At 38.7% G+C, this 14980-nt stretch overlaps 4 protein-coding genes across 5 annotated transcripts; 2 read left to right on the top strand and 2 right to left on the bottom strand.

Annotated features, from left to right (window-relative positions):
- Nucleotides 1-237: 237 nt before the first annotated feature.
- On the bottom strand, nucleotides 238-4463 carry psma2a (proteasome 20S subunit alpha 2a). The gene is made up of 8 exons (XM_056381806.1): nucleotides 4331-4463; nucleotides 3712-3788; nucleotides 2992-3124; nucleotides 2178-2300; nucleotides 1974-2055; nucleotides 1564-1637; nucleotides 1358-1415; nucleotides 238-1251 (listed from the first exon to the last, which is right to left on the bottom strand). The coding sequence occupies exons 1-8, from the start codon at nucleotides 4369-4371 to the stop codon at nucleotides 1135-1137; spliced, it is 705 nt and encodes a 234-aa protein (XP_056237781.1). The 5' UTR covers nucleotides 4372-4463; the 3' UTR covers nucleotides 238-1134.
- A 645-nt stretch (nucleotides 4464-5108) lies between these two features.
- Nucleotides 5109-7302, top strand: mrpl32 (mitochondrial ribosomal protein L32). Its single transcript, XM_056379655.1, has 3 exons — nucleotides 5109-5278; nucleotides 5378-5586; nucleotides 6666-7302. The coding sequence occupies exons 1-3, from the start codon at nucleotides 5182-5184 to the stop codon at nucleotides 6912-6914; spliced, it is 555 nt and encodes a 184-aa protein (XP_056235630.1). The 5' UTR covers nucleotides 5109-5181; the 3' UTR covers nucleotides 6915-7302.
- Nucleotides 7303-9386: 2084 nt separating this feature from the next.
- Nucleotides 9387-11138, top strand: zmp:0000000930 (telethonin). Its single transcript, XM_056381692.1, has 2 exons — nucleotides 9387-9731; nucleotides 10175-11138. The coding sequence occupies exons 1-2, from the start codon at nucleotides 9598-9600 to the stop codon at nucleotides 10533-10535; spliced, it is 495 nt and encodes a 164-aa protein (XP_056237667.1). The 5' UTR covers nucleotides 9387-9597; the 3' UTR covers nucleotides 10536-11138.
- Nucleotides 11139-11341: 203 nt separating this feature from the next.
- Nucleotides 11342-14978, bottom strand: LOC130172773 (coiled-coil domain-containing protein 127-like). 2 transcript variants are annotated; one of them, XM_056381691.1, is made up of 4 exons: nucleotides 14908-14978; nucleotides 14047-14184; nucleotides 13367-13611; nucleotides 11342-13265 (listed from the first exon to the last, which is right to left on the bottom strand). In XM_056381691.1, the coding sequence occupies exons 2-4, from the start codon at nucleotides 14174-14176 to the stop codon at nucleotides 12819-12821; spliced, it is 822 nt and encodes a 273-aa protein (XP_056237666.1). In that variant the 5' UTR covers nucleotides 14177-14184; nucleotides 14908-14978; the 3' UTR covers nucleotides 11342-12818. The 2 variants fall into 2 exon arrangements, with proteins under 2 accessions (XP_056237666.1, XP_056237665.1); XM_056381690.1 differs by having other exon boundaries at nucleotides 14047-14181; nucleotides 14908-14971.
- Between the last annotated feature and the right edge of the window lie 2 nt (nucleotides 14979-14980).

The raw sequence follows: 14980 nt of genomic DNA, 5'->3' as shown, positions 1-14980 counted from the left end.
AGTCATAGTATTATTTTAAATCTAACATAAGCGGAGCGATACGTATACAATTTGAAAAGGTGTTCCAGTTGAAGTTAGAGCGCGCTCTGCTCCAAACTGTGCACTAGCGCGCGCTCATTATGTACACAAACCATGTACTGACAGCACATTCATACATTCTCCATTTTAATCAATAAAATATCTTTAACGTTCCATTTAAAAAATATATATATAATCATTTAATACAAGGAGTCAAACTGGAATCATTATCTTTTATTTGAACGTGACAGATTACAGAAGAGAAAATACAAACTCTAGAATTGTTTCTAGCCTGAAAAAAAAGTACATTTTGTAAAACTGCTGTACAGGCAACCAGATCCTGACTGCAAATTCTCAAAATTTTCCATTGTATCCTTCCTACTTGCTCCCTTATGTTTATTCTCCTTCCTAGTGTGTTAGAGTGACACTGATTAATTGTAGTTGGGAGATTTAGGGGGATGTGTCAATGCTCAGGGTGAATAACTCACCAGTCAGATGTGAGGCCAAGGCCTTGTCTAATGGCCTCTTAATAGGTGTTAGCCTTGACATCATTTGAATTAGTTTTTTGTGCCAGAGGTCATTTGTCACATTTGGTGACAAGCAATCAAATTTTGAATGAATACATAATGCAGTACTTGATTTGTAAACCAATAGTATTGCTGTTGCAACAGTAATGAGAAAGAAGAAAACTGAAGGATTCAATGGAAGACTTGAGACTTCACTCATCAGAGCCCACATTCCTTTTCATATGCACAGTAGCCAACGGTCACATTTCACAGTAAAAGGGCATGTGCTTAACAACAAAGCCAATTAGTCATAAGTCTGGCATCTCACAGCCACTGATGGGGTTTAGTCAATGTAGTTGTGAGTGTCAGTTACATTAGCTGTAAACACACAAAGGCTGTGCTCAAAAAGCTCTTTAAGTAAATTGGTCTAGGTATCATGTCACATTAATAATCATGAATATAGTAATGATGTGTCCCCACCCTCATGTTTTCAGGGCAGAAAACATGAAAAACTGTGGTTTACAGAAATGTGTCATGAGACTGTTGGCTACTGTGCTGCTGCCTTTGTCTTGAAATGTGGCCGAAAGCCCTGTCACCAGGCAGGGTGTGATCACGCAATGGCAGCCAGGTAGTCTTTCACCTCTGCTGGGGTGAGTCTTTTGAAGCCGGCCTCATTGCAGATCCCCACCTCAATGTTCTCCTCTGTCATCTGACCCTCGAAACTCTCCTTTAAACACAGAGACAGAAGAGTGTAAATGACTGATAATAAAAAGGAAAAACTGTGTAACCAAAGAGTCCAATACTCTGCGTATTTTTTATAATCAACAATATACCTTCAATGTCAAGATGGCTGTGTGGATGGCATCTTCCAATTCCAGATCATTGTTATACCTGGAGAAGGAAAAGAAAGAGTTCATCTACCAATCTGTGCAGTGTGCCTCAAACTGAGTCCATATTATGATAATCCACATCTGTACGTTTGTGGTTACAACATAATTTTCATTCTTCAAAAAAAATGCCTTTAATTGTAAACTCATACCTTTTCTCAAGGAATGTTTTTCCATTAACATAGTTCTTTCCCATTGCTGTGGCTTTCCATGCAAAATATGCACCCTGCCAATCAAAAAGAAGAAAGAAACCCTTTAGGTCAGCAAGGAAGTTCTACCTCTGTCATACAGACTATTTAAAATGACTGCAGGCTGAGAGTGAGTGTGTAAGGGTTGAGCACATTTCAATCTGACAAGATCTGCATAATAAAGAGTATAACTAACAGGTTTTGGGGAAGATAAAAATGAGTGGTGCATTGTTAAAGTAATTCAGGATGAATCTGCTGTCAAAGACAATAAACAATTAAACTACTATAAAACATTGAGCTGTAAAGAGCTCAGTACCTTAGGACATTTATTGTTTTTCAACAAATATAAAAAAGAGTGAATGAATACAACATACGGAGGGGTCTGACTGGAACAGGTAGGGGTGGTCTTCATCCCATCCAGCTATCAGCAACGATACGCCAAATGGACGCACACCACTGGAGGAAAAAATAAGACAGGTTCAAACTAAGTATTCAGACTGAATACATCTTACCTTTAAAATACAAATGTGATGTGTCTATAAGCATATATGTATTCATATGTCTTAGTTAATACACACCCAGACTGTGTGTACTCCTGCATAACAGAGGCCACTCTCTGGACAAGCTGGCCTGTGGGAATAGGCTCCTGGTAAACCAGGAAGTACTGTTGTGCCAACTTCCGGGCTCGTCGCACTAAAACCCTGCAAGGAGAAGACAACCCATGAAGCTTTTGATATATGTGAGGTCAAGTATTCATAAAAACTCTGTTTGACATCTTCTGGATTTCTCACATACAGAGGCTACAAAGTTGCTGAATGGTGTTTTTTTAATATTTGTTTTTATGTTGTGCCCACATGACATGGGCATGATCCGTTCTCACAACCAAAAAGCATGAAACTGTGACCGTCCCAGCCTTTTCAATACGTATATGTGAACAGCTCATTAAACTTAACTCACCAATACTAAACAAAAAATGATCACCTAAGAGAAATCGCACAAGAAAAACTTTATCCTGGCAGTAATACAAACTAACAACCACATTTGGTTTCTTAAAGTACAAATGTTTTTCCAACAGGTGATTCTAAAATCTTGTGCCGGGGCACCAGATATCAACAGCTGTCTGGAAAGTAGATCATCAATCTAAAAACATCATGGCTTGCTTTGCAAAAATGAAGTACAGCTTGTTGGAGGGTTAAAACATGCCAAACCTCCAATATATCAATTTACAACAGACAGGCTAGGACTATTTTTTCAGCTGCTAGTGAACCGTCTACATGCAGCCTCTTTTCACACTTGTTCCCTCTATTGAATTTAACATTTGGTAGATATTCACATAGATACTTCTTGTCTGAAGTTGGGAAAGAAAGGTAAGGTGCTGGAAATAGTCCCCACCTGTAATCAGGCCCCATGCCACTGTAGACCATGCCTATGTGTTTAGTGATGGGCTCCACTTTATGGACACTCTGCTCATCATACAGAATGGACTTCTGTTTCTTCTCTGTTGCCAGGACAACTCCATTTGAAGCTGAAAATCAAGAATAATATCACAGTTAGTGATTTTACAAATGAAACTGATGCGCAGCCTTTAAGGATGCTGTTGAAAGCTTAGGTTGCTGCACCTGTGTCTGTTAAAATGGCCCACATATTAGGCCAGATAAATGACACATCCTTTACTATTATGAAAAAATACTGCAGACAGAAAAGCAAAACTATAGCATGTATTACTTTACCACACTGTACCAGATTTATCAAAGTAATTTTGTTGTCACACTGCCCTCTGCACTGTGTTTTACACATTTAAGTCAGGAGAAAATACACTAAGCAAGTGACAATAAAGAAACTATCTAATTCATGTGTTCCTGTGTTAACTTACCCTACATTAATGAAAGGCAAGTAAAGACTAAACACTCTTCCAGTGAGAGTCTTGTTGCATCCTCTGATAGCAATCGGACTTTAAATTGATGTGGTCCAACGTCAAACTTAATAAAATCTCTTCTTTCATTTTTCACCCCTTTTATAAACAAGGAAATAATCCTCAAAGACCCGTAACCCAGTTTTGTTCCAAAACCAACAACAGTTCAACATGATCCACTGATTTCCAGGAGCCATTACCTTTGATGCCAACTGAGGGAGCTCCGGCTGCTACAGCTGCCAGGGCATATTCAATCTGGACCAGTTTCCCCGAAGGGCTGCAAGAGGAAACACGGGATGTTGCATTATTATGCTGAAAAGCGGACTAGAAATAAACTTAACTAAATGGACATACAACAACAACAACAACAACTGTAGTTTGAGAACACGGTTTACAATTAACAAGGCGAAACTGAAAGCAAACGCTAGAACAACTGACTCATCTGAGCTAACTTAGCGTTAGCTTAGCTAAAAGTAGTATCTATTATATAAAATCGACCTGCTTCATTCTGTTCAGTTATTGACCCAAAAGTCCAAATATTCAGGGAGTTTTTATTATTGCTATTAGAAAAAGTAAAGGCACTTAACCGTTTCATTTAAAATCCACTTAGCCGCCATGCTAACAGTCAACGTTAGCCGATTCATTACACTACCCGGCAATGACAGTGCATCAACTACAGCGGCTCCCAAAATCTTCTTTTAAAATCAAAACAGAAAACTGCGCCAACATTTTCTCAAACTAGTATACAGTTACAACCACCACAGGGTGCATGAGTAGATGTGTTTTTTTCAATTTCACGATAATTTTAACAAAGTTTACCTAAATGTGGTGAGGGAGAAACTGTAGCCTCGTTCCGCCATCTTGTTCTTCTTCTTCTACGCTGTGTTGGCCGGAGATTTGTAAAGTACCTTCAGAGTGTGTATACTGCCGCCTATCAAGACTGCACACAAACCACCAGCCGAAATGTTATCAGGCTGTACAGATGTTTAGAGACCAGATAGATATAGTGAGTCTCAAATGAGCCAAATCTGAAATGAATCAGTAAAAACGTGAAACTTCTCATTCTAGTATTGATGTGATTTCTGAGATTGAATTTTCGCATGATCTGGACTAAAGATCACACAGTGGCAAATTATTCTGCATATCAGTTATATTGGACCAATACTAGACAATAATGACAACAAGGAATAACAGGAATTAGAAATTGTTGTGGGCCCTTTTGTATTTAGCGTATACATTGATATTTTTCAACTGAATGTCACAGCATGAACAAGTAAGATCTTTTAAAAACATATATCTATGCACGTAAAACTAATAAGAGACAATAACTGGAGGCAAAGGCTACATTTAGTTCAAACTATCCTGACAAAACAGGGGCGTTCATAGACAATAGGCATGGTTTGGAAACTGTTTGGAAAGCATCACCAAGTTTTGTTGAATTATTTCTGCAGTGTATTTTTGGACAGTTGACCGATAGATGGTAGTAAGACGTCAGAATCAGGCTTGTCTGCCAGAAATTAAACAGAAGAAGAAGAAGTATAGTTTTTTTTTTTTTTTTTTTTTTTTTTTTTTTTTTTTTTTTGTGTGTCGCAGTGTAGTGACGCACTAAACTTCAGTGACCGTGAGCTGTCTGACATGTTGGAAAGAGACGAAACGTGCTGACAATTAAAATGATGAATTTAGCAGCTTTAGTCCAGAGCCTCAGATGCTCTTTGCTACATATTGAGAGCAGACTTCTACAGGCGGCGGGACTAGACCGACACCTTGGTGAGTTTACCGCCTGGAGCTCTGGATGTTAGCTAACCTTAATGAGCTGACTGTTGGGTTACGGTGATAAGAAGGTAACGGTGTATTTCATTGGTGCAGCTCCAGCGCTGGCAGTCAATGGCCCCAGTCTCCTGCCTCAACTCCAGCCCGAGGATGACCAGGACCACCAGCTGGAGGAGCAGGAGAGTCCGGAGCAGCCCCCCGGCCTCATGGACGGCATCTTTTGGATGGCAGTACCCAAGAAGAGACGCACGATAGAGATCAACCGCACCAGAAGGAGAGATGACAGCAAACTCTTAAAAGTCAAGGTATGCTGAATAGAACCTCCTTTAGATTCTCTCAAGGGGGCTTCACCCAAAACACAACTTTAACTCATTTTGTCTCGGGTAGAATACTGGTTGTCTGTACTGACTGACTAGGAAAGCTTTAAAAATGACATTATCAAAACTCAACACAAACATATAATTAATGTTTATCAATATGTTTACTCGGATGATAGTTGGATTGATGCTGCATTAACAGTTTACCATCAAATTATACATGTGTAAGTACATGCACTTTATTAGGAACACCTGTACAACTGCTTATTCATGCAATTATCCAATCAGCCAATCATGTGACAACTGTGCAATGCATGAAAGTATGCAGATAGGACAGGAGCTACAGTTAATGTTTACATCAAACATCAAAATGGGGAAAAAATAAATGTGATCTCAGTGAGTTTAACCGTGGCATGATTGTTGGTGCCAAATGGGCTGCAGGAGAGTGGGGAGGAGGCAACAGTCATTGTTTGAATGCCACAGCCGATCAGAGTATTTTCCATCTTCTACGGTTTACCATCTTCTAATGGCTACTCTCACCATGATAATGCACCATGTCACAAAGCAAAGGAATGTTTCCAGCTTGTTGTTGACTCCATGCTGCCAAAAAATTAGGCTGTTTAGAGAGCAAATGGAGGCCCTACCCAGTGTTAGTATGGTGTTCCTAACAGAGTTCCCAGTTACTGTATGTATATACTGTGTCATATATAATAGAATATCTGAGGTGTTTCCTCAGTCAATAAAGTCAAAAATTCTGAATGCAACTTATTGCTCTGTTTATGATTTCCAGCTGTTTAATGTGACTTAATGCACACGTCCATGTTGTTCCATTAGTACGTCAGAAAAATTATATCAGTACGTCTCTAGTTAATCACAATAATCCACACACTTTTTTGTGAACAGTTTAATTGAGACTTACTCAGTTTGCTTAGGAACTGTATATCTCATCTTACAAGAAAATTACTTAATAGCCACAAATCAGTATTGGCGTGTATAAATGTTAGTGTTGTCTTGACATAGTTTGACCCACAGTCTTCCCTCTGTCTCTCTCTCCGTCTCCATCTCAGACCAACATTGAGCCGTGTCTAGAGTGTGGCCACTTGAAGCAGAAACATATCCTGTGTGGCTTCTGTTATGCTAAGGTGTGCAAGGAGACTTCACTGATTCGTCAACAGATTCAAGCAATGGAAGGAGGCCCGCTGAGGGCCCCAACAGTGGAGACGGTTGTGCTGTATGAGGGTGAGACACCAAGCCAGCAGGTCAAAGATAAGAGGATAGTGGAGAGAACCAGAAAGAGGCCTGCCTGGTTCAGCTAATGATGCTGTGTTTGCTATATACCTTCAGTTTGACACAGGTGTGGTCAGTTACATACTGATGGTTTATTTGACATAGTGAACAGCATATTTTGTTCAGGCTGTTATCCAGTAAAAGGAAGAGGTTTTGTTTCCACAAACATGATCCACAATGGGATCTGCTTGTTTGATCACAGGAGAAACGTTTTCACTTTCCAGTATGGTCACTGTCTGTGACCATACTGTACTATATCATTAACACATGGGTAGAAAACACAACATCAAAGTCTTTGGAGTTGTTGGTATCAGACATTGTTCATTTTTTGACTGTTTGTCAGACTTGAAGCCAGTCTGAGAGAAATTTACTGTATATTTGAATGTTTCACAATAAATTCATTATATGAAAAAACAATCTTATGTATGTAATTTGTTTAATTAAAAAAAAAAAATTTGATCAAGCAATGTGCATAGCAATGATTGCATTAGTGAAATATATATATATATATATATATATTTAAACTCCTGAGTCTCTTTTTGGTTAAAGGTGAATGGCTTTCACACTTTATTGTGTTGTAGATTTAATTTTAAGTGAATAAAATTGCCATTTTTGCTAATCAATCTACACTGACTAATGCATAATGACAAAGTGAAAATACTGTGAAATTAATTTATTTAAAATTTTAAAATCACAAACTGACATCTCTCATTTACAAAAGTATTTGTGGGTCGGTAAGAGTGTCACCATTTTGTACAACCTCCTTTTATTAAGAATACAACATGGACAATAGGCACAATCTCTTCATTAGGGACACAAATGTGGTTTCAAAATAATCAGGGATTGAGAAACTTTGAGGAATCAGATTTTTAAAATGTAATGTAAATTCTGTGCAACTGATGATGACAAATGACATATATAAATGTCACAGTGATATTCCTGCTCATTATAAATATTAAGATTCTGCATTTACTAAATTGTCTGCTTGTGATGGGATACTAATTGCTACTTCTAAACATGGTGAGATGCTTGTTTATTTGTGAATGTGCATTCATGTTGCCACAGCAATGTCTTAGTCAGGATTCAGCCTTAAACTGAAGTCATGTAATACCGACTCTTGTGTCGCTGGAACAGACTGTCCAGCATACCTTCCACTGCTTCGGTCACACCATCATACACCCTCTGATTTAGTTTCACCCTCGCAGTTTGATGAAATTCAGGTTGCCAAAGTCCCAACGACAGCAAGAGTAATCAAGATTTATAGTTACGTTCAGTCAAGGAGCTTCAAATATTCACTGAGCACTTAAGTAACAAACAATTCACTTTTGGAAAATCATTACAATTACAGAAATGTAGTAAGAATGCTTTAACAAATCAAATGACCTTGTAATTTGTCAAAGATTTGAAAGTCTACATATCTTTCTTTTGCATGATACTACAGCTCTAATCCTGCTATGTTTATCTGTGCCAGTGTATTTACAGCGAGGTCTTTGACTTGACTTCATTACATCTTTAAAATATCAATAAAAGGAAGAAAGAGCATATCTGTTCAAATCAAGACTCTTTCATTGTACATCACTCTATTAAAGTATTACTCTATTATTAAAGTAAACCATTCTGCTGAACTTCACACAGATTGTAGTGGTGACAGTGATGACAGATTACTTTTGTAAAAAAAAAAATAAAAAAAAATGTCACTCACAAACATTAACTTTTGCAGCCATCAGTGTGAATTTGGCCAAGGAATTGACGTATCTTTGGATTAATGAGTTGGGATTACTGTCAGTGATCTGATTGCCCTCAGCTGTTTCCTTCCTGCAACATGTGGTCTGTGTGAGAGACATCTGAGGAGTGGGAGGATATCTACTCTGATGGCATGACCCTTGGATCCATCTTATTCAAACAGATTAGTCATTTCATATTTCTATCAAAACATGCACAATCACACACACACAACCTAACCATCACAACTGAATGCCCCAACTCACTCTAACCCTGACCCTAAAACCAAGTCTTAACCCTCAAATTGCCCTTTGAAGGTGCGTCAGAAAGTGAGCACTAGCCAAAATGTCCTCTCTCTTAGGAAAATATTGATGTAGAATTTACAATTTTTAAAATTAAAAATGCAAATATAAGTTGCCTTCCACTTTGCACTAGATAGGACTGTGTAATCATATACATTTCCAGGTGCAGATGGTGATATCATGTTTGAGATTACTACTTAGTTTTTTTTTTTTACCAGAAATACATGAAACAACTAAACATTTTGCCAGTTCAGTAGTTCAGTGGATGACATCAGTGGGTATCACAGTCACCTTTCATCTGGATTCATCTGGTTGGCCGACGTCATGGAAAAAGCTAAAGCTCCTTTTCAAATGAAAACCAACCTTCAGGATACCTTAAGTGGGGACATTCACTACATTCACTACAATGTGATGCAGAGGAGTAAAAATAGAAACAAGACTCTATATTTAAGACATGGCTTAACTCACACACACACATCTCAGAGTACTTGATACACACACACACACACACACACACACACACACATTGATGATGACACTTGATTTGATAGCTTCTTGCGTTCTTTTCCCATGAGTTTTGTTCATCTCAAGTAGGACTCAGGTAAAAAACAAAAAAAAAACAAAAGGACGTTTGTTCTTGGCACAGACAGAAAATTACTGACGTTCACGCTCCTGTCGCAATCACGCCATGCACTGTGTGAGCAGAGGAGGCTGCTACCTGGTGAACTCCTACTGTGAACTTCACGAGGAAAACCAGTGGAAGAAAGAGAGCTACCAAGCATGTTGGCTGAGCCTGGTCATTGAAACAAGACCACAATACAGGTAGGTTGTTCACTCTTGAATGAGTCCCTACAATACTGCAATGTTCTCTACCATATTCACTCCATTATGTTTATGTGAAGTGTTTTAAGCATTTGTAAATTTGTATGGTGTAGTGTTCAGTATGGTGTTGTAGCCTAAGATAAAGGTGTTGGACATACTCTATTTTGACCTAGAGGGAAAAATCACATGATTCACACACAGTACAGGTGAAAACAGCTGCTGTACTGCTTTGCTTGGGTTAAAAATTTCAGATAAGTTGCACTACACGACCTGATCAGTGATATCACTGCAGGTATGTTGCCTGTGAGTGCTAAAGGAAAACACTGGTGAATAACATGTGATGTGGTCAAAAATTCAATCAAGAGTGATAAAGCTGCAGATTTCTTTAGTTTTCTTGCAGAGGCTGGATTAATAATCAATCTGGTGTGTGTACTGTTTTTCAGGCTGACACTGTCAGAGACTGACAGTGTTCGCAAAGAGAGTTATAAGCAGCAACAGGTGGTCCACTTCATGGTCGAGAGGAGTCCCAGCCAGAAACTGAAGCTGGGCAGTCACAGCGGAGCTATGAAAGAGCACCACCTGCCCTTCTTCAAAACCAGCAGGGCGCCATATCATGCCAGAGCCACCTTTGGGTGCGCAGAAGAACAACCAGCCACATCACGGAGGGTGAATAATGGAGTGTATAAACAGGAAGTGACTGCCACAACTCAGGACCTCAGAAAGCCAATCAGAGTGAACTTCAGAGCTTCGAGCCTGATGTCCTCTCCACGGGAGATCTCTCATCACGTGCAGAGGAGGGAGTGAAGTGAGGAGGTGCAGTGGAAGGGTATCTCAAACTGTGATACAGAGAATATACAACATAGCATATCTTTGTGTAATTTACATACTGGTATTTGTAAATTGAAATTTGCGTGAACAATCTAAACTATCTAAACTGTGACTTTTGACAAAGAATTACCTCCTGATGAAATGAGCCTCATGACAGTTATCTATGTCAAACTAGATATCTCATCTGCTAAGTAACTTTATATTTTAGTATTGTCCAAACAAGAGTCTTAGATGGAAAATGAATCCAGTATTCTAATTCTGAGGGGTGATAATTTATGATAGAAGAGATTCACTTTATTCATTTTTTCATAATTACATTACTAAATTATTATATTTAAAATTTTGAAATAATGTATGTGCTATAACTTGAAAATGTGTAATGATATGCGGTATTGTAGATATGAACATGTTCTGAAGTTGGGTCTCTTAAGATTACTGCATGATTTTTGTCATTGTCAGTGATTTCCATACCTAACATGAAATGTGTCTGGAACTTAATTTTGCATACAGTTTAATATGATGTTCAAGTTAATAAAAATTGTCCTGTTGGAGAAAATACAATAAATAACTTTACATACATGCACTTTGTCTGTAATTTACCTGTAGATTAAAATTAATGTGTCAGTTCTGTCTATGTGTTTCTGTGCATGCAAGTTTTTTTTATTTATGCAGCACCCCCCTGTGGTCAAACATTGTAAAGGGACCCCCAATGAGCTGATATACTTGGGTAAACATAGCAAAACTATTGAGGCTCTAAAGAGAACACACAAACAACCCAGACATGAAGTTTTTCAACCAAAAGTGTATTTGAAGGATTGCACACAGTGGTTAGTGGCATTACATCCAGCACTTATTCACCAAGATATCAAAACAAAACAGTGCAACAAGGTTTGATAACCAAATAAAAATGCTATAGATTTATATAATCCTTCGGCTACAGGTGTGAGGTGTGAATGAAAGAGTTTCTTGTTGTTGTTGTTGTTGTTGTTGTAGTAATCTGATAAGATGTTGCAGCACTAAGCACTACTCTTTTGCTCTTTCCTCTAATTTACATTCACATGCACCTGCAATAGTCCTGTCTCCTTCGCGCTCATTATGAGGCTCCCACAAAACCAGACTGAAGGCTAGAAACTTGGAACCAGTGATGAGAAACAGTCAAACTATTCTATAAGCTTTAGGCCTTGTACTGTATCATAAATGGCAACATGCAGACTGTAAATAGATGGAGGAAACTCCATGGACAGAGGGGTTGGTAAAAACAAAGTAATTCCCACTGTTATCTTTATCAATGTCTCCCACGATAGGCCATCAACATATTAGAGCCAAGTATCAACACATTCCATGGAAATAAAAGACTTCAATGACTGTCCCATATTAATTGTGTTGACAGTGTATTTGGATTCATGGCTGTTTTACTTTAACAGTGTTTTTACCTCCACCAAACAAGTTATGATCTCACCTGTGTTTGTTTTTTTATTCAATGTATTTGTTTTTAATTTTTCCAACCAAGGAAGAACCCATTAAATTTTGGGGCAGATCAGATCATTTACAATTAATTCGATTTTATGGTCTGGTGTGTGCAGTTTCACATTGGCCTTAGCTGAAGTCTGCGCTCTGTGAGTGCCCTTAGTAATAAATTATATTATTTAAATAATTTCTTGATGAGAAAGAGTGTTTCTTTCAGCAGTGTGTATAAGAACATGGGACAAGGTGAACAGGTTTCGTAAGCAATCAGTCCATACCCAAAACAGAGAGAACAAAAAAAAAAAGTCAATGTCCGGACATACAGTACACTCACCTAACAGTAATTCATGGCACTCAGAGAATGTAAGTTACATTAACACAGATTTTCTGACAATATTTTCCAAGGGGATAAATGGAATAAACAAATTTGTATATGTCACTAACCATTAATTGAGTATCCAATATGGATATTACTAGAATGATCCTAATGCATATTTAACATTATAAGTTTTCCCCGAGTTAATTTAAAGCTAATGAGTCTTATATGGGGCTTCTGAAGCTATAGTTATATTGTAAACCTGACAAACCTGTTCTCTTCTTTTCTCTGAAGATCAAGGATGGAGCTTTCAGATGCTTAACATTATCTTATTGAGATGACCTTGTGTGTTTCCATAACATCTCTATCAAGTAAAGATAATTACTTAGAGTGAAAAATACATGCATTTTCCATTCCTGATCCACATACTTTAAAGATTCTAAGTCAAATGAAAAACACCAGCTCATCTATGTCTTTTGTCACTTTGTGTGAGACTGGATTTTCCCTCCTAATAAGGCTTCCTCAGCTCTCTTGTGTTTTTGGACAGTGACCTGCAGCTGCCAGTACTTGAGATACACCCACATTAGGCTTCCGTTCTTCCTCTTGTCCATGTTTAGCACATCTGCACAGTGCTTATCTCTCTTAAAAATATCCCTCAGGTCGGACTCTAGATCTAGTTCTGCCCCGATGGGATCTTTGACGACCTTTAGCAGCATGTTCTTCTCCATCTCCAGTCGCTGATCTCGAGGCTGGATGAGGGAACAGTATGCATTCTGGCGCTCCACAAGCAGACCCTCAAGTTCTTTCAAAGTGGCTGTGGCTCGTTGGCACCAGCCTTGTTCTCGTTCCAGGGCATGATGGAGCACAGCACCTGCAGCTCCGGACTTCACCAGCCTTTGCTTCTCTTCCACCAAGGTCTCTCGCTCCTTGTAGGGGAGAAAAAGAGTTTTGAGTTATAGAGAAGAAGCTACAGGTTAAATGGGAAAAGTACACAATAGCAGAAATGGAAGACAATACAAGAATTTACCTGTTGTAGCTGTTTTCGCTCTTCCATCAGCTGCTGGCTCTGTGAGATCAGAGCCTGCTTATACCCTTTCACCCTCTGTCTCTCCTTTTCCAGCTCTAGCTCTAGTATAGCAGCTGCCTTGCGCCTCTCTGTCAGTGTCTCCCGGTACCGTGCCTCCATCTCACTTTTTATTATGGACACATCCTTGTTATACTGGGCTTTGACATTCTGGATCTCCCTCTGAGACTCTCTGGTCCAGATCCAACCTGATGGGGTGGTGGGAGTTAAGACAAGAGAATAAGTGTGAGTGAGAAATATTTAAGTTACATTGATCTTAAAGTAATGCTTTTCCTCAACCAACAGAATCTCCTGAAGGGCAGACCAACTGAAGCAAATAATACAGATTTTGTAACACCAGCTGGGCTCCCAGTTTTGAGAGAGTTAATAAAGTTAACATGACGATAGCATCACCTGAGGATAAAAATGATCAAGCATTCAAAAAAGGGTACAAATATGACAAAGGAAAGCAAAAAAACCAAAACAAAATAAAACACACATTTCAAAGGTAAAGTGTGGATCTCACACTTGCATGAATGCATTTATTAACTATACATTCATTAGCTCAAATGTTGCCCTCCTGTGCCTGTTACCTCATCCACAAAAACATTTCTTGCTACTGTACATCTCCTTGTGTAACTTACGAAATGCAGCCAGTCCGAGCATAGGGACCAGCAGGGCATAGTTCCATTGGTTACCATCACTGGCGCCCGCCCCCCTTCCTCTGGGGTCTGGTTGGATGTTCCATCTGGGAGGATCATTCAAGTTGTTCATGGAGACTGCTGTCACACACACACACACACACACACACACACACACACCCACACACACGGAAACCACAACATCAGTAATAACGTATACATCTTTACATGTACTTTATGATGAATATTCAAATTTTGCAACAGACTGAATGGTTCTCCTGAAGTACCAGTGTCTTTTCATTCACACTTCTAACACTGATACTGGAGTCACTACCAGGTCTTTGTTGATACTGGTGCTGGTAGCTTAATGTCAGCAGCAGTAGCAGTTATATACTGCTTTAAAGTGGCTTAGTTATAAACACAAATCCACGATTATAAAGTTATTGTGTATTCTTCCCATACACAATGGAAGTCAGAGTATCCATTGACTAAGTAGCTTACTAAAAGAAAATGGTTTCAGATTCACCATGAGCTATTTAAAAACATAAACATGTTTGGACAGTATGTGTGGCATTTAGAAATGGTGTTACAAATAAGAACTAGACGTGAACCTTAGTTAGGAATTAGCTTGTAAGCATTTGCCAAAACACAGACTGAAACAGCAAACCCAGTCTGACGTGACTTGGTAGTTTGACAGCCCAGCTAACCACAATAAGGCTAGCTATTAGCTAACATGCTAGCTAACATTTAGCTTGCTGGTTCATGCTTGCTATAGTATTTCATAAAAAACACAGAGCAGAACAGCTTTGTAATTCCGACAACAAGCCAGTGTACGTCTGTTAAATATATGGTGCCACGTCTCACCTTGAATGAAAAGTCTAGGTCACTTATACATTTGTTCCTGCACACCCAGATTATACAATTTTATGCTTTGGCA

The sequence above is a fragment of the Seriola aureovittata genome, chromosome 7 (assembly GCF_021018895.1).
Source record: "Seriola aureovittata isolate HTS-2021-v1 ecotype China chromosome 7, ASM2101889v1, whole genome shotgun sequence".
NCBI classification, from domain to species: Eukaryota; Metazoa; Chordata; class Actinopteri; order Carangiformes; family Carangidae; genus Seriola; species Seriola aureovittata.
Note: the sequence above shows the minus strand (reverse complement) of the source record. Positions and strands in the feature narration are given on the sequence as shown.